Here is a 26,171-nt window from a genome sequence, read left to right as displayed (position 1 = left end):
AAATAAATATGTAGGATGAGGGAGGAGGGAAGGTTAGAAGAAGGCACAGAAAAGTTTGCTACCTTGAAGGCTATCAATGGCTACTAGTCCAAATGGCTAAGTGCAGCCTCCAGTATTAAAGGCAGTAAGCCTGAATACACTCGTTGCTGGGGAACATGGGTAGGAGGGTGCTGTTGCACCGTGTCCTGCTTGTGGTTCCCTGGTTGACAGCTGGTTGGCCACTGTGTGAACAGAGTCCTGGTCTAGATGGACCCTTGGTATGATCCAACAGGGCTCTTCTTAGGTTCCTATGAACTGTTAAATCTGCTGTCCTGGAGGAATGATTAACGCCACCAACCATTGGCTACCTGGCCGGGCATTCCTGAGGAACGCACCTTCTCCTTTCGAGCACCTGACTAGTCTATGGAAGGCATTAACCTTGCGCTTCATATATATTTCTTTCTCAGACCCATCCTTCTTAGAACCTCTGTATCTCCTCTCAGACTATTGTAACGTACATGCTTCACAAAGACATACTAAAATCTTGCCCTCCCTTTTATTGCAGCGACATGGCCTCTCGCACAGAGATGTTTCCTTGAGAAGCTACCTCGCCTGTTTTGCTGTTCTGTGAGGAAAGAACGGGGCGCCAGTCTTTATACTGCAACGTGTCAACTTTATTCGTGTTTCTACATAGCAATGAAGAAACTTTAAAAAAGAATATGCCCGAAAAGGTTACACTGAATATCAGTGACCCATCATCTTGTACTCACAGGCACACTCTGCCCCCCCCCCCTTACTAGGCAGATCAAGATCTGCATACACAGCAATAGCTATTGAGTCTTAGGTGAGTTTTCTGGGGTGTGGATTTGGGGTTGAACTGGACTCTGCGCTAGTATAGGGGGATCTGCAATGCTTTCGGGGGTTTGATCCTGCATTTGCACCTGTGCCTCAACCTCTTGCTGGTCAGCTTGTGGACTGAGACACGGCTCCGGGTCTGGGTCAGGCACAACCGGTTGCTGCTCTATGTGGTACGGCTGGTGTTCCCTGTCTGGGGTCCCAATTTGGGGTACCTGAGCCTGTGGGTGATGGTGAATGGTGGGTGACGAGGCCTGCACGAAGGGCTGTGGGCCATATGGTAATTGCTGGAAAGGGGCATGGGGCTGTTGTCCAGGCAACGTGGCCATCATGGCGGCTGCTAGCTTGTCTAACACGTGAGTCTGCCTTTCGATGGCAGCCGTCCTCTCCGCCATAGCCCTTTCGAACGCCTGGTCAGAGGCCCGCATGGACTCCCGTAAAGTAGTAGACATTAACTCTCCACAGTCTCGTATGCTCCGAGCAGTGTGGCGGGTCGCCCAAACTGACAGGAGGTGGTCCCTCGCCCTCCGCTGAGACTCCTTCGCATCCAGTTCCTGAAGAACCTCACACGTGTGCTCTCCGGTTATTTCGATGGCCCGCACCAAGTCCTTTGCAAGCTGGACCCGGTCAGTCTTGCGCCTGTTCCTCAGCCGGGCCGCTCTCTGCGCGTTGGTCAGCGGCCCCTCAGGTTCCGCTCTCTCCTCTGGTGCTTCTTCCAGAGGCGGGAAACGGGCCTTCAGGGGACCGCCCTCCCGGCCCTCCGGTTTGAGAATTTGCTCCTCCTCCAGTTGCTCTGCAAGATTTCAAAGGGGGAGGGGGGGGTCGAACAGTGGTGTCAGATCACATACTGCTTAGTTGACCTATGGGATACCTGCCTTTTATCACAATTCTTTCCCCATGCCTCTTTTAGGTGTTTTTAAATTCACAAGCAAGATGCCATAAATGCTGTGCTTTAGGAGCTTTTCAAATCTACTTTGAATGAATAGCTCGCCCAGCCTAGCTGGCCAAAGCACCTTTCAAGCAGCAGTTTCTGTAGCCGAAACTCTCCCCACGGCCTGAGTTCGATCCCAGCGGAAGCTGGTTTCAGGCAGCCGGCTCGGATCGACTCAGCCTTCCATCCTCCCGAGGTCGGTAAAATGAGTACCCAGCTAGCTGGGGGAAAGGTAATAACGGCCGGGGAAGGCAATGGCAAACCACCCCGCTATAAGGCCTGCCAAGAAAACGTCAGCGAAAGCTGGCGTCCCTCCAAGTTTCAGTAATGACTCAGTGCTTGCACGAGAGGTTCCTTTCCTTCCAAGTTACATTTACAGGGCCTGTAACTAGGACTCTTAGCCCCCCAACTGCTTCCCCCCCACTTTAGAACAGGGTTTCCGAGGCAACCCACCACCCCGAGAGGCAAGATCGCAACTCACCAGTGGCATCTGCGTACTGCGAATGGTCCTGCTGTCTTGGCCCAGGTGGGAATCCTAGAAAGGCCGGGGTGTTCCGTTCCTCAAACAGCCGAGCCAAGGTAGTTTCAATCAGGGGGGTTTCGTCCGCGCCACGTCCCTCCTGATCTTCTGTTTCAGCTAGAGCAATGCTGTCGTTCAGTAATTCCTCTTCGGACGGAGGTTCCCCCGTCCGCGCCAGAGAGCGCATAATGGCATCGTCGGCATCAGAGAGGAAATGCGACAGCTCCTGCTCCTTGCCCTGGGACAGCTGTGGCGGGACCACTTCCAAATCTACTTCCGATAGCATCGCCTGGGGGAAACTGTTCCACACCGCACCGCGACATTCCTGCTCCGCCTCCAGCGCTGGGGAGGGAGTAGGGGAGGAACGACAACCTGTAGCCAGGGTCCGCGACCGCGCACCAAGGTGTTTCTGCATCGTCTGAAACACCGTCGGGCTACCTGTTCTAGAGGACAGAGTTGGGCTGTTAGTCCTCGAAGCAGGCTGAGTCCCTTGCACTGCCAAAAGTGATGGGCTTCCTGAGCAGGCAGTGTGTTCTCTCTTGGCCCGAACGAGGTCCTGAGGGGGTGCGGGTTGCCCTTCCTTCTCCGGCTCCAGACGTGCTAGTTTGGTGGGGGGCACGCCACTGGGCACGCACGGCACCGTGGCCGAGGGTGCAGAATTTGCAGTGGGCGGCATCGACAGCGAGGGGGCCCTACGCCTGCACGCCGTCCCACCAAGAAGTTGGTGGGGCTGCGGCGGAGGCGACTGACTTGCGTACGCTCTCCGCGGTGGATCCGGAGTAGACGAGAAATCCCTCTGGGGCAGGAGGCTCACCTGCTTGGCGTGATGCCTGACCTTCAGCTGATGTGCCACCGGGACGCCCCCGCCAGAGATATATCCTGGCGTCCCGTCCTTCCTCTTAAGCAGTATGGTAGCCAGCTTGTCGTAGAACGGCATGGTGCGAGGTTCAACCCCCAACTGCTTGTTGTGGGCAGTCACCTCTTTAAACTTCTTTTTAAGTCCATTTATCTTCTCCCGGCACTGGGCGGGGCTGCGTGTAAAGCCGTGGGCGGCCATTTCTTCAGAAATCCACGTGTACACACTTTCGTTTCTGTAGTTCCTCTGCAGGGTCTGCTGAGCCTCTGGACTGATCCATAGATCGATGAACAGGCCCAGCTCACGATGAGACCAGAACTTCGCACGGATTCTCTGGGAGTCTGGGATGCCGTTCACCCGGGAATGCACCTGCGGCTGCTGTGTCCCTGTCCGCTGAGGGGGTTGTGAGGTGGGCTCATCTGCGGCTGGGAACAGTGGAGGAGAAGAAGGAGAAAATGGATCTTGTGAGTCCTCCTCACCTGTGCTCGGTTCTGGGAAGCGCGTGGAAGTTTTCCAGCCATCGTGTGTGCCAGACAAGTCCAGTCCGGTCTGTTAGTTCACCGTGAGAAATATCGATGGACGACCAACAAGAAGTCAGCCATCATTCATCACTGTGATTTTGATTCAGCTTTTAACCTCCCCACCATCACTCCCACCCACCCCACATCCCCTACATAGAAGGAAGGAGATCTTTGGAAAAGGCTTTAAAAAAGGAAAAAGAGACTGCTGTAGGTCGCCAAGGGCGATGTGAAGTTCTGGTACAGGAAAAACTGGATATTTGGGGGTTTCTTTTCAGGCACGTTGCTAAAGGCAGATCATAGAATCATAGAATAGCAGAGTTGGAAGGGGCCTACAAGGCCATGGAGTCCAACCCCCTGCTCAATGCAGGAATCCACCCTAAAGCACCCCTGACAGATGCTTGTCCAGCTGCCTCTTGAAGGCCTCTAGTGTGGGAGAGCCCACAACCTCCCTAGGTAACTGATTCCATTGTCGTACTGCTCTAACAGTCAGGAAGTTTTTCCTGATGTCCAGCTGGAATCTGGCTTCCTTTAACTTGATCCCGTTATTCCGTGACCTGCACTCTGGGAGGATCGAGAAGAGATCCTGGCCCTCCTCTGTGTGACAACCTTTTAAGTATTTGAAGAGTGCTATCCTGCCTCCCCTCAATCTTCTCTCCTCCAGGCTAAACAGGCCCAGTTCTTTCAGTCTCTCTTCATAAGGCTGAAAGAACTGGGCATGTTTAGCCTGGAGATAGTGGGTGAGCGGGCATACTGTGAGCAGACGTGATACTTAATTTGGGCTGAGGGATGGGACTCGCTAAGAGCTGCCTTGGGGATGACCAGAGAGAGCCCATTTACGTGTACTTCACGGGCACTTTACTGAAGGCAGATGGTGGGCAAGCGGGCACCTAGCAAGTGGGAGAGATGCTTAATTTAGGGGGAATTGGTGGGCGCTAGGTAAGCAGGACAAATGCTTATTTTGGGGTCACAAATAGGATTCACTAGCAGTTTTAAGGCTAGGACGCAATGGACTTTGAACGCAGCACGTGTTAAAGGCAATTCAGGATGGCATGGCAACCGAGGGTTATATCCCAAAGGACAGTAAGTGGAGATTGAGTGCCAGGTGGTTAATGCAACCCAAACCATCACGGGATTGGCAGCACCAGCAGGCCAATTACTTGCACCTGAGTGTGCACGGGTGCGGTGGGGAGTGTTACTTCTAAGCTGGCACGTTACTATCGAGGCATCGCTTAGCACCGTATTTCTTCGATTGTAAGACGCACACTAATTTCAGTACCACCAACAGGAAAAAAAAACCTAAGACACACCCGCGATTCTAAGACGCACCCCGTTTTTAGAGATGTTTATATGGGGGAAAAAGTGCGTCTTAGAATCGAAGAAACAGGGTACTTGCGATTCAGCACCCAAGGCTGCCCCAACATCCCAAGCCCTATCAGGGGCAGAGCCAAACCGCAGCACGGAGACGGCAGAACAATCAGCCCCGCTGCTGTGGCCAGGCAGGCGTCACCGTTTCTGCCAGTAAGGAGAAAGGGCAGGTGAGGACATGGCAGCGTGCAGAATAGCCGCGTCTTTTCTTTTTTTTACCTTGCTCACTCCTTGATTCTATAGCCTGACAAAAGAACCCCGCGGTCTGGCTTTTGTCTAAACAACCAGGGTTCATAAGCCAACGACATGGGTTCTCCCTTATGAGCCTGCCCGTGCTTTGAGATCTTCTGGAGAAGCCCTTCTTTCAGTCCCACCTTCTTCACAGCCGCGCTTGGTGGGAACACGGGAGAGGGCCTTCTCGGTGGCTGCTCCGCTGCTCTGGAACTCTCTTCCCGGGGAAGCTAGGCTGGCTCCCTCCTTGATGGGCTTTCGGAAGCAGGCTAAAACTTTTTTGTTCCAGCAGGACTTTGGAGAATAATCCAGCCCTCCATCTAAGTTAATGTCTTATAATTTTGTTGTGTATTTTAAAAATTTATGGTTTTGTTTCCCCCCCTCCATGTATATTTTAAACTTTGTAAGGCCGCCTTGAGGCCCAGCATTTGGCAAAAGGTGGGATACAAATAATAATAATAATAATAATAATAACAACAACAACATGGGTTCTCTTCCTGGGTTGTTTATGGTTAACAACCTATAGTTGGATAGGGCAAGGTCATGGTTCGCACCTAATGACAACCAAGAATTCAACATACTATGAGTTGTCATTATATGTAGACCAGCTCACTCTATGTACTCTATATAACCAATGTATATTATTATTATTATTATTATTATTATTATTATTATTATTATTATTATTATTATTAAGCCCTACATGGCTTGGGACCGCAATACCTGATGGAACGCCTCTCCTGACATGAACTTACCCGTACACTGCGCTCAACATCTAAGGTCCTCCTCAGAGTGCCTACTCCGAGGGAAGCTCCGAGGATGGCAACAAGGGAGAGGGCCTTTTCCATGGTGGCCCCCCCAATTATGGAATGATCTCCCCAATGAGGCTCGCCTGGCACCAACATTGTTATCTTTTCGGCGCCAGGTCAAGACTTTTCTCTTCTCCCAGGCATTTTAACAGCATTTAACAACGTTAAGTTTGTTTTTAATGGACCCCAGAATTGTTGTTTTTAAATGGATACTGTTGTTTTTATACTGTTTTTTATGTTTTTGATGGTTTTTAGATTTTGTATACTTTTAATGTTTACTATTTTTAATTGTAAACCACCCAGAGAGCTTCGGCTGTGGGGCGATATATAAATGTAATAAAATAAATGCATTTGTATTTATTTACATTTGTATACCACCCCATAGCCGAAGCTCTATGGGCGGTATATACACATACCTATTGGTGTAGGGCTTGTTCAGAAGACACCTTAAACCACGGCTTTAACCATGCTGAATAAGGCCCTTTGCTTTATTCACCATAGTTAAAGCCGTGGTTTAAGGTGTCTTCTGAACACAGCTCAGCTTTCTGGCTTAACCACCATGATTAAAGCTGTGGTTTAAGGTGTCTTCTGAACGGGGCCACTGATTGGTCTTCACAAACTGGTGCCCTCCAGGCGTGTTGTGGCCTGCAACTTCAATCACCCTCAAGTCAACACAGTCAGCCTATATACACCATTTGCTGGGGAACATGGGTGGGAGGGTGCTGTTGCACTCGTGTCCTGCTTGTGGGTCCCTGGTCAACAGCGGGTTGGCTACTTTGTGAACAGAGTGCTGGACTAGATGGACTCTTGGTCTGATCCAGCAGGGCTCTTCTTATGATCTTATAATGGGAGTCGTAGTCCACCACCACATTTAGAGGGCACTGGGTTGGGAAGGGATGATCTTGATAGACTGTAAGTGCACCGAATTCAGTCCTAGTTAATTCATCTGCCCTTTCGCAACTGGCCCTCCTTCTCTTTTCTTGAGACATTTTAGCAGGGGGGAAAAGGGCAGTACAGAAATATTAATAGCAATTTTTTTTTTTTAGTAAACATAACTTTACCTTTAACTTGTGAGCCTCTGCATATTCCCGGTGGTTCTTCTGCTTTTTGTACAGTACCTAGGAAGTGTAGAAGTTTGTTAATAATAATAATAATAACAACAACTACCACCCCCACCAACATCAGCACTAAGAAGTGAGAGATGTATCATGAGGTTTGGGATATTTAGCCTAGTCAAGTTGTCGTTCAGATCAGGGATGGGGAACCTCCAGACCTCAGGCCAGACCTGGCCTGCAGTTTACCCTACTACCTGCAGAGGCTTGGGGCGAATCCGAATGATCACAGTGATGCAAGTAACCGTTGTGGCTGCTCCCCCCCTGCTCCTGCCCGCCATTTGCACGATTCCCTGCGCTGCAGCGCAGGTTGGCGCGTCGTCTGAACCTGGCACACGGCAAGGCCAGGTATGGGTCGCACCCACCCTACAACCTCTACTGTATGGGTTCGGATGACGCACCAACCCGTGCAGCGCAGGGAACGATGCAAATGGTGGTCGTACACGCGTGGAACACGCAGGGCAGCAGCCACGGGGGTCCGAGCCCCTGGGGAGGGAAATCCCCACTGTTCCCTCTGATCAGAGATCCTCCCCGCCCACCCAGCCACCCCCGAGTGCTGCTCTCCCTCCCAATTGTGGGGAGCCTTGTGGCAATTCCTTTTATTTAGCACGGGATTCATCTTCCCAACTGGAGTGCTTCACTCCGCCTGGCCTTTTTCTGGCTACGGAAACCTGGAATGGAGCCAAGCTGCTCAGTCCCCTTCATTCTCAGGGCTCTGCTTTGTCTGTTCTGTCTTTGCCTGAACAGGTGGCTTTGCTGGCAACAGGCCAGCCCCAAGCTGGGCAAGCCCTGAGCACAGCCAAACTAAGTTCCCGGATGAAGCGGTGGCTGGAGGAGCTCCAGGACCAAATGATGTCATGGAACGGAGCCCCACCCCATGATGTCATCCAGCCCAGGGAGGTCCAGGTGAGGGTCACCTGACACCTGCCCTCCCTAGAGATGTGAAAGCCCGGGGAAAAACCAAAAAACCAAGCCTTTTTTTGGTTTTTTCCTGAAAAATTGTGGGGGGGGGGGAGGAGAAAAAATGGATTATGGAACATTTTGTTTTAGCATAATGAATACAATGTTTAAGACATAAATAATTGTCTTTGTTACTAATGTTGATGGTTTTGTCTGTTTTGTGTGTTTTTTTAAAAATTGCCTGCTCCTCATAAACTGGCAAAACCAAAGAGGTTCCTTACAGTTCAGGATCTTGTCGTTCCATTTGTTACCCACCCCCCAAAAGTAAAAAAAATTAAAAAGCAAATTCAATTTGTAATAATTGTTTGAATGTACTGTACTTTTAATATACCAAATGTGATAATTTTATGTCAAACCATCTTGTGCATAATTACATTTTATCTTCCTAAAGTGACTTTCAAACTGTAAAAAGTGTTAATATCGCATTTTCTTTCAATTTTTCCAAACATTTCCATTTTTCCCCACACATACTCAAAACACCACCACCACCACAGGGGGGTAAACAATTTTTTCCCCCATGGCTTCAAAATTTCCAGAAATTTCACATCTCTAGCCCTCCCTGCCCAATATAGTTGCTCACCCTTGATTCAGAATAGATACAGAATTAAACCAAAACACAGTTGTTTATATTTCTCCTCCCTCTCCTATCTGCCCCGCAATAGTTACCTTGGTTGTTAGCTTGGGCAGATAAGGAGAGGAGTACATAGTTGATTTGCTGTGCAGACATAAGGACACCTGTAACCAAACATGAAATGAGGAACTGTGACAAACTGAACTTTCCCCCTATTATTATTATTATTATTATTATTATTATTATCATCATCATCATCATCAACATTTATATACCGCCCCATAGCCGAAGCTCTCTGGGCAGTTTACAACAGTTAAAAACAGTAAACATTAAAAACAAATATAAAAACTTAAAACCATCAAAAGCATAAAACAACAATATCCATTTAAAACAAACTATTCTGGGGGGTCAGCTAACATCCCACCCTTTTCCCAATACTGGGACTCGAGGCGGCTTTACAAAATTAAAACATATACAATTAAAACATACAAATAGAAATATACAAAAATTAAAAAAAATATAATTCAACCTGGCGCAATAATAAAACATTTCAAATATAAATAACCGTTAAAATAATAATAATAATCCAATGCATAAACAGGAGTCCAGACTATTCCCCAAAGGCCTGCTGGAAGAAAAAAGTTTTTGCCTGCCTCCGGTAGCCTAGCATGTCTCTGAACACAGGACATGCCCAGTTCACACAGAGGTACCAAACTTTGTATTACTGAAGCTCGATTCCCGCCTCTCTAATATTAACGTTAAATAAATACAGAAGGGGATCAGCTGGAGGAAAGATGATCTCAGGCTACTGATTGGTCACTTGGCTACTGATTGGTCAAGGCTACTGATTGGCCCAGAGAGCTCCGAACCGCCCAGAGAGCTCCGGCTATTGGGCGATATAGAAATGTAATAAATAAATAAATAAATAAATAAAGTTTGACTATGCAAGACCAAAGCCATGCTGTTCAGTCCCCAGGCGGGCCTTGCCCACTGACATGCTGCCTTCCTGCCCCACTTACAAGATGCTCTGGCTAGTTATTCTGGGGACACGGGTTCCTCAGAATTAAATCTTAATTACCTAATTACAGGATTAATTTCATTTTGAAAGCAACGGACCCTTTCTGAATGTCCCTCTGCTTGGTTCTTGAATGAACGTGTTCAAATGGAAACTAGGGGACGGTTTCAGCCCTTTAGTTCAGCCGCTTTAACGCAAGGAGGAAAAAATAGCCACATATAACTTCTCAACCAGGCTTTTCGCGCCCAAGGTAAGTCAGAGAGAAGTCAGAGAAGAGGGGAGGGTGAAATCATCCACGCGAGCATCTCACAGAGCGATTCCAGTTAATTCAGACGCAATAAAATATAGTTGCCCAGTTGCCTATGAGCTAAAGGACATGATGCCCCCTATTTCCCCTTAAGAACATAAGAAGAGCCATGCTGGATCAGGCCAAGGGTCCATCTAGTCTAGCACTCTGTTCGCACAGCGGCCAACCAGCCATCGGCCAGGGATGAACAAGCAGGACCCTCCCACCCATGTTCCCCAGCAACTGGTGCACACAGGCTTCTTTCCTCCGATACTGGAGGTAGCACATAGCCATCAGGGCTAGTAGCTGTTGACAGCCTTCTCCTCCAGGAATTTATCCAACCCCCTTTTAAAGCTGCCCAAATTGGTTCTTTCAGCTTAGGTTTTATTGGCCCAGTTAAGAACATTTGAAACGCCCTGCAGGGTCTGACCAACTCATCCTGCATTTGTTCAGGCAGTGGTCAACCAGAAGCCCCAATGTGAAGCCCACAAGCAGCACATCAGCACAAGGCTGCCTTCCTGCTCATAGAATAGTAGAGTTGGAAGGGGCCTATAAGGCCATCGAGTCCAATCCCCCGTCTCAATGCAAGAAGTAATCCTTCCTTTTATCTTTCCCAAATCTCTCACAATTCAACTTCATGGGATGCATAAGCCTATATTTGTACAATACACTATGATGTTTGCAGTTCTATTTTTGAATCATCCTTTCCAAATGATCCCCAAATTGTGACTTTTTTTTTTTTTTACAGCAATTGCACACGGGATCAACATTTTCATCAAATTATCAACCACACTAGTGATGTTGAGGGTGTCTGGTTGGAATCATAGAATAGTAGAGTTGGAAGGGGCTTATAAAGCCATTGAGCCAACCCCCTGCTCAACGCAGGAATCCACCCTAAAGCATCCCTGACAGATGGTTGTCCAGCTGCCTCCTGAAGGCCTCTAGTGTGGGAGAGCCCACCACCTCCCTAGCTCATTGGTTCCATTGTCGTACTGCTCTAACAGTCAGGAAGTTTTTCCTGACATCCAGCTGGAATCTGGCTTCCTGTAACTTGAGCCCATTATTCCGTGTCCTGCACTCTGGGAGGATCGAGAAGAGATCCTGGCCCTCCTCTGTGTGACAACCTTTCAAGGACTTGAAGAGTGCTCTCATGTCTCCCCTCAGTCTTCTCTTCTCAAAGCTAAACATGCTTGAGACACAGCAATTTCTCACAGGCTCGCCACCCCACCCCCACGAAGATCTCAGTCTGTGGATCCCTGTGCTTTCCCAACTTGGCGCATACTGTAAAGACCCGGCTGTAAAGAAGCCCATTTACACAAAATTACAGGCATAAATTACACAAAATTACATAAAAGGCAGGCAAGGTTGAGTGGCCAGCAGGGTCCGGTGGGCAGTCCGCCCATCCCTAGCTCTCTTTCTCATGTCTGGCTCAGACCTGATCAGCAAATATGTGAAGTTGGGATGATTTCCCCCAGTGTCCATCCTCTTTACACTTGCTTTTATTGAACCACATTTGCCACTTTAATGCCCATTCTCCCGTTTGGAGAGATCCTTTTGTAGCTCTCCCACCCTAGAGGCCTTTCAAGAGGCAGCTGGACAACCATCTGTCAGAGACGCTTTAAGGTGGATTCCTGCATTGAGCAGGGGGTTGGACTTAATGGCCTTATAGGCCCCTTCCAACTCTGCTATTCTATGATTCTCTTGCTGCCTCTCTCCCACTCTCCAGAAATCTCCCTGCAGTTCCATAGAAATTAAGCACTCCAGTACAGGAAGACCAAAACCAAAATGTTCTTTCCCCTCTTGGAGCCATCTCTTTTCTGTAAGGCTCTTCCGGGATGGCTAGAACACTAGAACCCCTGCATTGAGCAGGGGGTTGGACTCGATGGCCTTGTAGGCCCCTTCCAACTCTGCTATTCTATGATTCTATGATTCTGAGCTGGAGCATCCCTCTGGGCAATATTTTGTCCCGGGTCTCCACTTTTGCTGCTCTGCCCTTCCATCGGATGAAAACAGGAAACATTTCTCACACCTGCCACTCTATTTCCAAGAATGTTCAAATCCAAACAAAACTGTGCCACAGATTCGTAATGAATCACCTGGGCACCCTCACTTATAGAATCATAGAATAGCAGAGTTGGAAGGGGCCTACAAAGCCATCGAGTCCAACCCCCTGCTCAATGCAGGAATCCACCCTGAAGCATCCCTGACAGATGGTTGTCCAGCTGCCTCTTGAAGGCCTCTGGTGTGGGAGAGCCCACAACCTCACCAGGCAACTGGTTCCATTGTCGTACTGCTCTAACAGTCAGGAAGTTTTTCCTGATGTCCAGCTGGAATCTGGCTTCCTTTAACTTGAGTCCATTATTCCATGTCCTGCACTCTGGGAGGATCGAGAAGAGATCCTGGCCCTGACAACCTTTTAAGTATTTGAAGAGTGCAATCATGTCTCCCCTCAATAAATAAACCCATTTATTTAAATAAATAAACCCATCCCTTACCTGAGCAGGGGGCCTCGACAGCCTGACTCATCCCAGATCCTTCATGACCAGTGGGGTCTCCTTCTTCCCATTCTTCCATCTTTACCATCACATCCGGAAACTCTGATGAACAGAGAGGGGTAAGAGGAGGTAATGCTTGGCAGCTAAGTTTCAATGGAAATCACAGTGTTCCCCCCGAGACTTCATGGTTTTCAAATAAGATGTCTGTTTCGTTGCCTCACCAGAGTTGTGGTCCGCAGTGTCATTTTCTTCTATGATCTTTTGCTCCAGAATCGAAGCCTCTTCGCCTGGCTTAGTCCTGGAGCTCAACTTGGACTTGAGATCGGAAAATCCTGTTAGGTGCAAAAGAAGGTGACTAATCAGCTTGAAAGAAGCATTTCAAACACACTAAAATGCTGTGCACTTGACCACATGAACATCCAAAGGGTTTAAGAGGGTTAGTGGGATCGCGCAGAGAATCAGGACTGCAAGCCAGGTTGAATCCCTGGATTGTACTCCTGGTCTGAAAGCCTCACACGATTCTATGAATCACAGTTTGCTATGGAATAATAAGAACTTAAGAAGAGCCCTGCTGGATCAGACCAAGAGCCCTGCTGGATCAGACCAAGAGTCCATCTAGTCCAGCACTCTATTCACACAGTGGCTGACCAGCTGTAGACCAGGAACCAACAAAGCAGGACACGGTGCAACAGCATCCTCCCACCCATGTTCCCCAGCAAATGGTGTATATAGGCCTACTGCCTCAGATACCAGAGGTAGCACATAGCCATCAGGACTCATACAAGCATAGAATCATAGAATAGTAGAGTTGGAAGGGGCCTATAAGGCCATCGAGTCCAACCCCCTGCTCAATGCAGGAATCCACCCTAAAGCATACCTGACAGATGGTTGTCCAGCTGCCTCTTGAAGGCCTGCAGTGTGGGAGAGCCCACAACCTCCCTAGGTAACTGGTTCCATTGTCGTACTGCTCTAACAGTCAGGAAGTTTTTCCTGATGTCCAGACGGAATCTGACTTCCTGTAACTTGAGCCTGTTATTCCGTGTCCTGCACTCTGGGAGGATCAAGAACAGATCCTGGCCCTCCTCTGTGTGACAACCTTTTAAGTATTTGAAGAGTGCTCTCATGTCTCCCCTCAATCTTCTCTTTTCCAGGCTAAACATGCCCAGTTCCTTCAGTCTCTCTTCATAGGGCTTTGTTTCCAGACTAGTAGCCATTGATAGCCTTCTTCCCCAGGAATTTATCTGACCCCTTTTAAAGCCATCCAAATGGGTGGCCATCACTACATCTTGTGGTAGTGAGTTCCATAGTTTAACTCTGCGCTGTGTGAAGAAGTCATTCCTTTTATCTGTCCTGAATCTCCCACCAATCAGCTTCATGGGATGACCCCATTGGGTTCTAGTGTTATGGGAGAGGGAGAAAAATGTCTCCCTATTCCACATTCTCCACACCATGCATAATTTTTCATACCTCCATTATGAAATACCTCCTTAGCCTCCTTTTTTCCAAGCTAAACAATCCCAATTGTGGTAACCACGGTTTTCTGAAAAGCCAGCTATCTACTCATTGAACTAACTGTAGGAGGGGAGGAAGGAGTGGCACAAGGAAGGATCACACAAGTACAGGATTCACTCCCATTTCTCCAAACTGACTTTTGAGGAATTGGAAGCTTTACATCTGAACCCAGTCACTGGGCCAGTTTGTATGTCATGATGGCAACAACAAATCATAATTTAATTCTGGGTTGTTTAACCCCATAAACAAGCCAAAGGGTCCGGGTTTGGATGTCACACCACACTACACTAAGAGAGCCAGTGTGATGTAGTGGCTAAAGTGTCAGACTGACAGGAGATCCGGATTTCTAGTCCCCACTCAGCCATGGAAACCCACTGGGTGACTTTGGGCCAGTCACAGACTCTCAGCCCAACCCACCTCACAGGGTTGTTGTTGTGAGGATAAAGCAGAGAGGAGGAGGATTATATACGCCGCCTTGGGTTCCTTGGAGGAAAAAAGGCGGGAGATAAATGCAATAATAAATAAAATAAACCTACAAACAGGGTGTTCATTGGTTGCTTATCTTATATAAGAATACTGTCACGTAAGGATTATTACTAGAGATCTACCAGTCCTGATTTTGCTCATTTTTATTTTAAGCTGAAGCTTGAGCAGTGTAGACATGCATAAAACTTTGAAAATTCAAAAAGGTTCAATGCTCAAGCTTTAATAGGCAAATAGTATATTTTTGCGCGCCGGCCAGCGCAGGCGCTCAAAGAGAAAAACATCAAGGCGGGGGGGGGGATGTTTGTGAGTTGAGCCTGCTTTCCGAGCGGCCATATTGGTGGCAAGGATGGTGGTGGAGGTGGTGGTGAAGGTTCTGAGGTGCCAGCAGAGGAGGAAAAGAAGCAGGCCTAGGAAAAGTAGGGTTGTAATATGGCTGAGAGGTGGGCTTGAGGCCTGAGGGGAGGAAGCCCGTGTCGTTCACCGGTGACAAGTGAGAGGAACAAGGGCCAAAAGCCCTAAGTAACGTTGAAGGAAAGTAACCTCCATACACCTTCTGGAGTACAGAGTGACACAGCAGGAGTCAAGGAACAGAGTAAAAAAAATAAAGAACGAGTAGCACCCATGGCAACGTGGGCTTTACATCAGTGCAACTCAGAAACAGCTTGCACACAGTATACATCCTTGAATTAACCCTCAATTTGCAGTTGTGACATACTAACTAGGTCAGTATCCTACTTGTTACGCTAATACTGGGATTGGGTCACTGCCACCCGGACTGGTTGACTGGCTCTTGTTCTCATTGGTGTCATGTACAGCATGCATGCTGCTTCCTTGCACTTTCTTGGCCTTTTAGCTCCACCACTTAGATCTCCCCCCAAATACAAACCCATACAAAAACTCCTCCAGTTTACTGGAGGAGACCACATCATGTATGTAACAAAACTGGGCTGTGGGCTTCAGAAGTTTCTGTCACAATAAGTTTGTTTGCTGACAAAAAAAAAATCATTTCTGTTGCGACGTATTCACGCAGCTGCCCCTCTGGAATCCTGGCAAATAGTGAGGAAGTCTACAACAGATTCTGAATAAATTTTCTATGCATCCAATTTCTTGACTAGATCTTTCACCTGAATGGGCCGTTGGGTGGATATTGTTTTCCTCAGGAACCTGATGATCCACTGCCCACAGATCCTCCTCTTCTTTCACCTTGATCTTTAAGTCAGGGAGCCCTGCTTAAGAGAAAGATATCACATGATGAAGTAGGGATGCATCCTTCAATCTCAGTGAACGTCTTGCTCGTTTCTATGCAAATTCAGTGGTGTTTTGACCAATATACTAATGATTTCTCTGAGTTGGCTATCTGTCTCCAATGATACAAGAAGGCAAAAAGCGGGGAAGACAAACACATCCCAGATTAAAGACGCAAGTTGAGGTGATATTCAGCCAAATAAACTTACCATTTCCCTAATCATGAAAGATTACGTGTGATCTGTCGGGGATGCGTTAGGGTGGATTCCTGCATTGAGCAGGGGGTTGGACTTGATGGCCTTGTAGGCCCCTTCCAACTCTGCTATTCTATGATTCTATGATCTCTTCTGTCATTACACTGCTCTCATGAATTAGACCACTTGTGTGAACAGTTATTTGCAAGAGTGCAGCTGGCTAGATAATCCTCTCAATTTGCAATCAGCATATTCAATCCCAGACACTGTGTGTGTGATTATTATTATTATTTTAAAAAAACATGGTTGGCAACAGATTCTGAATTCATTCTTTAAGTCCCCTGAGTTAGCTGAGTGAGAATCTAGAAAGGTCCCATACCTAAGTTAGCATATAGGAAGGTCTCGATTTCCTCAGGGTCCTGATTATTTGGTACCCACGATTTTTCCTCCTCCTCCTCCTCCTCCTCCTCCACTTTTATTGTCATAGTAGCATACCCTAATCAAAAGAAGGACATATTAAGGAGAGGAGGTAACGTTTGATAGTATTGTTGGATGTTGACTAATTTCTCTTCAAATACCAGAGGCCGTCCAACATCTATGAAAAGGTCTTGAATGAGCGGGGTTGTCAGTCCCCTCACCCAAATGATGGCCCTGTGGAACTGCCTGCTGACCCATAATCCACGGCTATCTATCCTTCTTCTTCAGACTATACAAAGTTCCTTCTCAAACCCGTACGGCGGTTTCCCACCCCACCATGACCCCAGCACTAATTCCTTGTAAGTTCTCCAATATATATATTTTTTAGAACTTACAGGCTATGAAAAGAGATAAACTGAATAGGACTCACATGTTCTAGGAGCGTTTTAAAGGACAACAAGCACGTTTAAAAATAAAATCACACGCATTTTGTTGCAAGCCCCACTTCCTTATATATAATGACACGTTTTCTGGGGATCCATGCCTACCTGAGTCTGCGTCTGGGGAAGTCTTGTTCTCCAATCTCTGAAGATCTAGAGTTTGGCATTCCTTCTCCTGTTCCATCATATCTGGAGCCTCTGATCAGGAAAGTAAAATCAGAAACAGTGCTGAGGAAAGAGATTTTGACCATCTAGAGTGACAGAAGAAATACAGTTTGTTTGCATACAAAGTCAAGAATGTTGGTTCCTAACATGAACAGGTTTTGGATTTATTTATTTTCTGTTCTCTCACCCAAGCTATGGTTTGATAAGACCTCTCTTTTCCTCCAATTCTCAATAATCAGGGATCCAGTATTATTAATGCTGGAAAATAAAGCCTGTCCTGTGAATTAGGAAGCCTGCTTGAAGGCAAACAACAACAACACAGTCAAGATGTTGGGTCTGAGACACATTGTGTAGTAATGAACTCAATCCAGAATGAATGTGAAAATGGGAGACTGGTGTAGACAAGGTATAGTGAAAGGATACTTCACCCCAAACGTGATTGTTCTATACCTCTTTGTTTTGCTAAGGAAACCATAGCCTGTACTTTGGTTATGCTCAAAGATTAACCCAAACCAGCCTTTCCAGGTAAGGCTACTGCTGTGAAATTAACTGGCTAAGATAAACACCTATAGATACTGAGATTCTCCCCACATATTGACTCTGCCTGGCAGAGAAAGATGGAGGAAGATTTAGGAAGTGCCAGTCACTAAGCTTTCTAAGCTTTCTTTCAAATAATGGATTTATTTATTTTTTAGGGGGGCGGGAAGGAAGGGGTTCTGGTAAAAAGACATATTGCCAAGACAATCCCTATGTGGGGAGGAAATATCCATCTAGGGGGAGACAGGACTATGAGGTGTGTTGGACACACTCATCATGGAGACCCTCCAAAATTCAGTCAAGTAATTATAAAGAAAGGCCACTGAGTTTAAAATCTGTTTGGGAAAATAAAAGCAAACAAATAAAGAATCAAGGATGCTTTCATTTCTCCTTTTCTCCAATGTCAATATAAATCCCTCTCATGTTTTAACTTTTTGGGGGTTCACTATTTTCACATGCTCAGTAAAAGTTTGTACTTCGAGAAGTTCAAATCTGTTAGGTGTAGTTTTTTTCAGCTAACCTGAAATTCCCTACCTTGATCCATGCTTAACAGTGGAACCCCCTTTAGGGAATTTTTTACAAAGTCCCAGAAACATGACTGTGTCCAGTATAGGGACAGGGAGGAGAAGGTGAGGGATGTGTTTAAAAGGCTGTTGTAAATTTTACAAGTAGTTCTAAATGGGGGGGGGGTAGGCTTCATGGGGAGACTGATCAGTGGAAGAGAAGAAAAGGAAATTATTATGTTCATTTTGGGGAGCAAAGGGACAGGAAGAGAGCAATTCTCTCACAGAGGGTCTAAGCAGGGCTGGGCCAAAACATTTTGCTTCCTGGGTTTTTATGACAAGCTGTTGTTCACCATGGATTATTTAACCTGTGATGAGCTACAGTATCCATGGGTGCCATTTTTACATATCAACGCAGCTATCGGGGGTAATGCATAGCCCCGGCTTGTTGTAGGGTTATGCAAGGGTTGTTTAACCCATAAATTGTTTAAATCCCAATGGACAGGTTCAGAGACCCACACATGCCACAGCTTTTAGGGGATTAATTAATCCATGATGGGCTGTCATGTCATATGTGGCACCCCGGCTGCGGAATGAGCTCCCCAGAGAGCTCCCCTTTCGTCGCCAGCTGAAGACCTTTTTATTCTCTCAGTATTTTAACACTTAATTTTTACTTAAATTTAAATTTTACTGTCCTAATTCTGTATTTTAATCTTATATCAATTTCTGCTGCGTGGTTTTATCCTGGTTGTGCTTTTTATACTGTATTTTGTATTTGTGTTTTTAGACGATTGGTTGTTTTATTATGGTTTTAATTTTTGTGAACCGCCCAGAGAGCTTCAGCTATTGGGCGGTATAAAAATGTAACAAATAAATAAATAAATAAATAAATAAAATGAACTAGCCCACTCTGACATGGGTTGTAGATAATGGCAATTCATGGGTTGTTTAATTACCAGGGGAGAGTGGGAGCAAGCGAGCTGCCTCCCATGTACTTGCTGCTTCTGCTTTGCATACGGCTTTGTAAACAGCCCAGGAACACTGCATTCCTAGGTTGCTGTTGTGATGTGTGGACCCAGCAGTCTGTGTTGTTTAGGGTTAGACCACCCCACAAGCCGCAGGCAAAGAGCAATGGCAAGGCAAGTGTTAGTTGAAAAAGAAAAATTGAAAAGTGGAGGAGGGGGGAATAAAAAGTGTTGAATGTCCTGCTGGAGTCTCTTATAGCTTAAAGGATCTTGGAGAGCATGACTGGCAATGTCAAAAAGGAGCACCCTGTAAAGACGGTATACTGTAATACTTTGTTGCAGATCCCACATTATCATTATTGCAGATAAAATCTGTTTTGTTTACTAATGACTTTGGTAGGCTTTAACTGTGGTAAGCTGCTGAGTGTTGAGTTTCTTAAAAATCCATTTGGTGCTACTATCTTTTGACGTGGTGTTGTAATTTCAGCCTGTGCTACATTTTAATTTCATTTCCTCTGGAAAACTGCCTTGAACTTCAGTTTGACAGAAAGGTGGAGTAAATAAATAAATAAATAAAAACAATCAAGGGAAATTGGGCCTTGACAGTTTATGTGTGTATGTGTTTTTAACCACAACAAGGTGCAAAGATAGAAAACCTTCTGGGGAGAGATATTATCGGAAGATCAAAGACCAGGCAAAATGAGATATGAACACAGCGACGAAATTTCTAAATGGCTGCAATCCTAAACACAGTTGCCAAAGTGTGAACTGAGTGGGACTTACATCGAAGTATGTTATTTATTGATCACACACACTTCTATCCTCCTCTTTCTCCGTGGAGTTTAAAGCTGCTTATATGGAGTTTCCCACCCACCCCTCACCCTCATTTTCTCCTCAAAACGACCCTGCTAGGTAGGCTAGGCTGAGAGAGGGCATGCATGTCCGTGCCTGGCCCAAGATCGCACAGCAATGAGCTTCAGGGATATGTGGGGATCTGAACCTCGGTGTGTCCCCCGTTCTAGCCCAACCGTCTAACCCAGCCTGATGGGAGTTTGAAGGACCCCAGGTGTGTGGGGTGTGGGGGTGTGTGTGGGGGGGGGAGAGATGGGTCTAACCTCTACCCCACAGCGGCTCAGGCTCGCGTTGTACCTCTGCCCCGGATCGGCCCGAGGTAATCCTGGAAGAATCCTCCTCCCCCACACCCCGAGAGCCACACTCACCAGTAATCTTCCGAGATCCTCAAAGGCTTCTTCGCTTAGCCGACCCTCTGCGATCGCCTTTCTCCGCTTGGCCGCACCAGGGATCCTCACTGCATCTCCCCCCAATCACAACTACGACTTCCAAGATGGAGAGAGAGAGAGAAAGCGAGAAAGCGAGTTTCTAAACAAATCGAGACACCCCCCCTTTCCCCCCTTCTGTCCTCCCCCTTCTGCTATATATTGTTAAATGGGGGGGAGGAGGGTTTTGCCGCTTGTTCTTTGTTCCCCCCCCCCTTGCGATCCGTGCAAGACAAAAAAAAAAAACTCTTTTGCAATGCAATCCTCCGAAGCTAAAACCCTCCCATTCGGCCACCTGAGCGCATGGATGGAAACGGTGGAGGTGCTCGGCCGTCGATTGCTACGGCCTGGGAATTCAATGTCGGCCAAGGCGGAATTCATCCGAGTGGGCGGGAAATGGGGGGGGGGGGAGAGAGGGGGGGAGCAGAGGAGGCTTTGCAGCTTTGTTGCACGGCTACCCTGCCAGCCTTACGCACGCCTGGAAGTCCATTGCACTACATGAGGCTTGCTTCCGAGTAAAGCAACACACGGCCAGGCTGCAGGCCTTTCTGCCCGTCCCTGCCTTTTCATAGAATCATTTATTTATTTATTTATTACATATAGCCGGAGCTCTCTGGGCGGTTCACAAAAATTGGAGAATGATGGAAAAGTAGAGTTGGAAGGGGCCTGCAAGGCCATCGAGTCCAACCCCCCTGTTTCTTGTTCGACTCCTCTGCGAGGGTGACCTTGGGTGACCCTATGAAAAGGAGGACAGGGCTCCTGCATCTTTAACAGTTGCATAGACAAGCTGCAGGAGCTATACTAGAGTGACCAGATTTAAAAGAGGGCAGGGCACCTGCATCTTTAACTGTTGTGATGAAGAGGGAATTTCACCAGGTTCTCCATATATATAAATGACACCTGCTGAAATTCCCTTTTCTATGCAACTGCTAAAGATACAGGAGCCCTGTCCTTTTCATAGGGTCACCCTGTCTTCCCCCTTTACTGGTGGAGAGGAGCATGAAATGGGATCGGGTAAGGTGTGGGGGCACGTACCCTGCCTTGAACTATGGGGAGGAGAAAAGCCATTGAATTAAATAAGTAAAATAATTTATTTTATTGATTTTATTACACTTATATACCACCCCCATAGCCAGAGCTCTCTGAGCATTTTACAGAAATTCTAAAATTGAGATAAAAACAAGTATACAAAATTTTAAATTTTAAAACACAGAACATACACACATAAAGCATTAAAAAACGTTGATCTGCCCTCCCTCTGTTTTTTGTTGTTGGTGTGTGTCTCAATACTCGGAGAACGATATAATTAAAAGTTGTACACATATAAGAAATGTGTCTACACTAATTACACAGGGGAAACCATTTTAGTCTGTCGCAGAAAAACCAAAAAGTGTCTTGTGGTATCTCAAAAAACAAACAAAAAACCACCCTGCAATCCTATACATTTACTTGAAAGTAAGCCCCATTGAACGCCAATGTCAATTATTTCTGCGTATACATAAGAAGGGCCCTGCTGGATCAGACCAAGAGTCCATCTAGTCCAGCACTCTGTTCACACAGTGGCCGACCAGCCATCAGTCAGGGATGAACAAGCAACAGCGCCCTCCCACCCATGTTCCCCAGCAACTGGTGCACACAGGCTTACTGCCTCAAATACTGGAGAGAGCACACAACCATCAGGGCTAGAAGCCATTGCTAGCCTTCGCCTCCAGGAATTTATCCAACCCCCTTTTGAAGCCATCCAAATTGGAGGCCATCACTATATCTTGTGGTAGTGAGTTCCATAATTTAACTATGCGCTGTGTGAAGAAGTCCTTCCTTTTATTTGTCCTGGATAATCAGTTTCATGGGATGACCCCATTGGGTCCTAGTATTTTGAGAGAGGGAGAAAAATGTCTCCCTATCCACATTCAAACAAATAGACGGCAGTAGTTTTTAAATGACTAATATATATATATAGGGTGCCAGAACGCACACAACTACTTGAACCACTAGTGGAGAAGGATGATTAACAAGAAACCCATTTATTATTATGCAAAAATTACAAAAAAGCTGATGTATCCCATAGGTATTAGACAATAGTGGTGTTGGGTACTATAATACAATAAACCAATAATTAGAATGCTATTCCTACTATAAGACAATGCAAGTCTATAATATAGCCCAACAAAGGCACACTAACACACTTTAGTCTATTAAACACATTTGGCTATACATCAGTACATAAACATATGTTCACAGATATATTATAAATAAGGTTTGTTCTTATTATATTTTATTCTTTCCAGCGTTGTAAGTTGTTGACAGGATTTTGCAATAAACTTCCCGTTTTCGCTGTTCAAGCTTCCTCGGAACAAATGCCATATCAGGTTAAACCATCAATTATAGGATATTCATCCTCAAATAACTTTCTTGTGGGGGAGAAAACCCCTCCAATTGAAGGTGGCCTGTCTGTTTATGGTCTGAAGACTAGTGGTTTGAGTAGTTGTGTGTGTTCTGGCACCCTATATATATTAGTCGCTATCCACATTCTCCTTACCATGCATACTTTTGTACACCTTTTTCATGTCTCCCCTCAGCCTCCTCTTCTCCAAGCTAAACAATCCCAATTGATGTAACCTTCCCTCATTGGGGAGATGCTCCAGCCCCTTAATAATTTTATTTGCCCTTTTCTGTACTTTTCCCAACTCTATAATATCCTATTTTTAGCTGTGGTGACAGCATTGCAGAATTAACTATTTTAGATACCAAAAGACTAAAAACAAACCCTGCAGTCCTATAGTTACTTGGAAGTAAGTCGCATTGAACTCCAATGGCACTCATGTCTGTATACGTGTTTAGAATTGCACTATTATCTTGTGTTTATATTTATGCGACCGCTGCATATTTTTAATTTGTAGATGAATCAATCAAAAACTAAACTGTAAAGTCCTGCACAATAAACTCATTCAGGTTTGTGAAATTTTCCATGTCCCTTTAACATACCCTTTCAAAGTCCTGCTTCTTTTAGAACATTTTTCAAGACTCTCCAAAAAGAGTACTTGCCAAAAACAGGAGTAAAACCAAAGAAAAGAAGCACAAACCAACCAACCTCAAACTTGTAGTGTATACTCCATATATTACAAGCTGTTCAAACATTTAGTGAAAATGTCTGCTGGCAGAAAAAAAATGTATAGGGACTAATTTTGTATCTATTATCACGGGCAGAAGTCGCCTCGACCATACAGAGAATAAAGTTCTACTAAGGTGCACATCCACGGAGTTTCTTAGGCTGATGCTGAGGCTTTGGAACCAGCATTCGAGAATTGAGTGTGGCTATAGGACCCTGTCCTGCTTGTTCCTCCCTGGTTGATGGCTGGTTGGCCACTGTGTGAACAGAGCGCTGGACTAGATGGACCCTTGGTCTGATCCAGCAGGGCTCTTCTTATGTGCTCTGCCTGTTTGGCGCAGAGGAAATTAATTGCTATTAAAGTTCAAGCTTTGAACGTTTTCCAACTTTCAAAATTTTTCTCCACGTCTGGCAACGGAAGAAATACAGTGTAGGTACCAGGCGAACCTCCCTGGGGAGCTCATTCCATATCCAGGGTGCCACAGCAGAGAAAGCCCTCCTCCTGGTAGCCACCTGCCTCACTTCCGTTGGCAGGTGGCTCATGGAGAAGAACCCCTGTGGATGATCTTAAGGTCCGGGCTGGTACATATGGGAGGAGGCGTTCCTTCAAATAACCTGGTCCCAAGCTGTTTTTAGGGCTTTGAACGTTAGAATGTTTTTATATTGTATTTTGTATTTGTGTTTTTAAATTGTTGGTTGTTTTTATGTTCTTCATGGTTTTAATTTTTGTGAACCGCCCAGAGAGCTTCGGCTATTGGGCGGTATAAAAATGTAATAAATAAATAAATAAATAAATAATAAAAAATATGAGCACTTTGAATCAGGCCCAGACCTGAACCGACAGCCAATGTAGCTGGAAAAGGACTGGCGTGACGTGGTCTTGCTGGCCAGTCCCTGTTAGTAAACATGCTGCCCTGTTTTGTATCAGCTGAAGCTTCCGGACCATTTTCAAAGGCAGCCTCATGTATAACGCATTGCCGTAATCCAAACGAGAGGTTATCAGAGCATGGATAACTGTAGAGATGGAGAAGAGGGGCAAAACAGGGTTGCTTCAGTGTGATCAGAATACAGTTTGTCCCATCTGTTCCAATCTCTGCCAGAATCTTGGTGATCAGGAGGGACAGAGGGACCAGATAGAACAGGATGCCTTCCCATGTAAAGACAAAGGCATGAACTATGGATCTCAGATCCAGACCCACTCTGCTGCAGAACTTTGGGCAAATGGCATTCTTACTTCACGCGAACAAATCCACTGTTGGCGTTCCCCAACCTAGGATGAGTTCTGTCAGCACCGTGACAGGTAAGGCAAGTCCGATTGATCTGATCTGCAAGAATGTTGACTGTCCCGGCCACATGGATCACGACCAGGGAATGAAATTGCATGCCTCCCTGCTTGCTCAGGTGAGCGGTGGCGGTTGTATTTTCTGAGACCACCTGAACCAGATGCTGGGGAACATGGGTGGGAGGGTGCTGTTGCACCATGTCCTGCTTGTTCATCCCTGGCCGATGGCTGGTCGGCCACTGTGTGAACAGAGTATTGGACCAGATGGACCCTTGGTCTGATCCAGCAGGGCTCTTCTTATGTTCTTATGTTCTTAACAAGTCAGCCAGCTGTCCAGGTTGAAATCCCGGAGCGACCATCAGATCTCAAAGATTGATATGTCTCGTGGTCCCTGTAGGCCTCCACCATCATTGTACTGTCAACACCCCACGGTGGGGACCCCAATCTGAATGGGACATGTCCATTATCAGGGAGCGAGATGTTGAAAGCTGCAGGAACGGCACAGCATGCTGTGTAGCAAGTTCGCACTGCTGGACGACGAGTCCAGCGAGTCTTTCGCTGGATCAAGAAGTTGAAGGTGAATACGTCATGCATCCCCATGGGATTAAAAGCTCAGATAAACCATTTTTTTTAGTATCCTCATGTGAAGACAAGCATACTGCACAACTAATGTCCTTGCAGCCATCAACCTCAGGTAGGGTGACCATATGAAAAGGAGGACAGGGCTCCTGTATCTTTAACAGTTACATAGAAAAGGGAATTTCAGCCGGTGTCATTTATATATATGGAGAACCTGGTGAAATTCCCTCTTTGTCACAACAGTTAAAGCTGCAGGAGCTATACTAGAGTGACCAGATTTAAAAGAGGGCAGGGCACCTGCAGCTTTAACAGGTATGATGAAGTGGAAATTTCACCTGGTTCTCCATATATACAAATGACACCTACTGAAATTCCCTTTTCAATACAACTGTTAAAGGTACAGGAGCCCTGTCCTCCTTTTCATATGGTCACCCTACCTCAGGAGAAGTTGGATGTTCGTTGAGGGGGGGGAGGAACATGGGGTGAAGGACACCCACTCTGTGTACGAAGGGGAGGTGGGAAGGGACTGTACATCTGCCATCTTGGGTTTATACAACAGTGTCATCTCTTTCTCGGGAATATATAACGGTACAATTATTGCTTGTTGGCAGGAGAAATGTGTTTTTACAAGGCACAGAGAAGTGCAGGGTCACAGGGAGAGGCTACTGGGACAGTAGAGAGCAGAGGGAGATACGGTGGTGGGTGGCAGCTGGGCCATTATGGGGGTGGGGAGCACCACAGGGTGTTGGCTGGCCTACACCTGTCAACATTACAGTCTATTAGCATTCAAGAAAGCTATCAAGATTGAGCTCCTATCCAGGGGGATTTTAGGATGTTTTTAGTACGTTTTTAAGATGTTTTAACAATGTATATTATGTTCTTAATTCAGTTTTATGTATTTTATATTTATTGTTGTTCCCCGCCTCGATCAAAATGGAGAGGCGGGTAAGAAAT

The 26,171-nt window shown here is 46.3% G+C and overlaps 1 protein-coding gene across 3 annotated transcripts; it reads right to left on the bottom strand.

Moving 5' to 3' along the window:
- Positions 1–631: 631 nt before the first annotated feature.
- LOC134396093 (uncharacterized) lies at positions 632–20,347 on the bottom strand. 3 transcript variants are annotated; one of them, XM_063122443.1, is made up of 10 exons: positions 20,191–20,347; positions 16,909–17,051; positions 16,323–16,439; positions 15,629–15,733; positions 12,728–12,838; positions 12,507–12,608; positions 8,806–8,874; positions 7,129–7,185; positions 2,247–3,566; positions 632–1,627 (listed from the first exon to the last, which is right to left on the bottom strand). In XM_063122443.1, the coding sequence occupies exons 2-10, from the start codon at positions 16,985–16,987 to the stop codon at positions 810–812; spliced, it is 2,778 nt and encodes a 925-aa protein (XP_062978513.1). In that variant the 5' UTR covers positions 16,988–17,051; positions 20,191–20,347; the 3' UTR covers positions 632–809. The 3 variants fall into 3 exon arrangements, with proteins under 3 accessions (XP_062978513.1, XP_062978514.1, XP_062978515.1); XM_063122444.1 differs by having other exon boundaries at positions 15,629–15,730; XM_063122445.1 differs by lacking the exon at positions 16,323–16,439 and having other exon boundaries at positions 15,629–15,730; positions 20,191–20,346.
- Positions 20,348–26,171: the final 5,824 nt, after the last annotated feature.

This window comes from Elgaria multicarinata, chromosome 3 (assembly GCF_023053635.1).
Source record: "Elgaria multicarinata webbii isolate HBS135686 ecotype San Diego chromosome 3, rElgMul1.1.pri, whole genome shotgun sequence".
Classification (NCBI taxonomy): Eukaryota; Metazoa; Chordata; class Lepidosauria; order Squamata; family Anguidae; genus Elgaria; species Elgaria multicarinata.
Note: the sequence above shows the minus strand (reverse complement) of the source record. Positions and strands in the feature narration are given on the sequence as shown.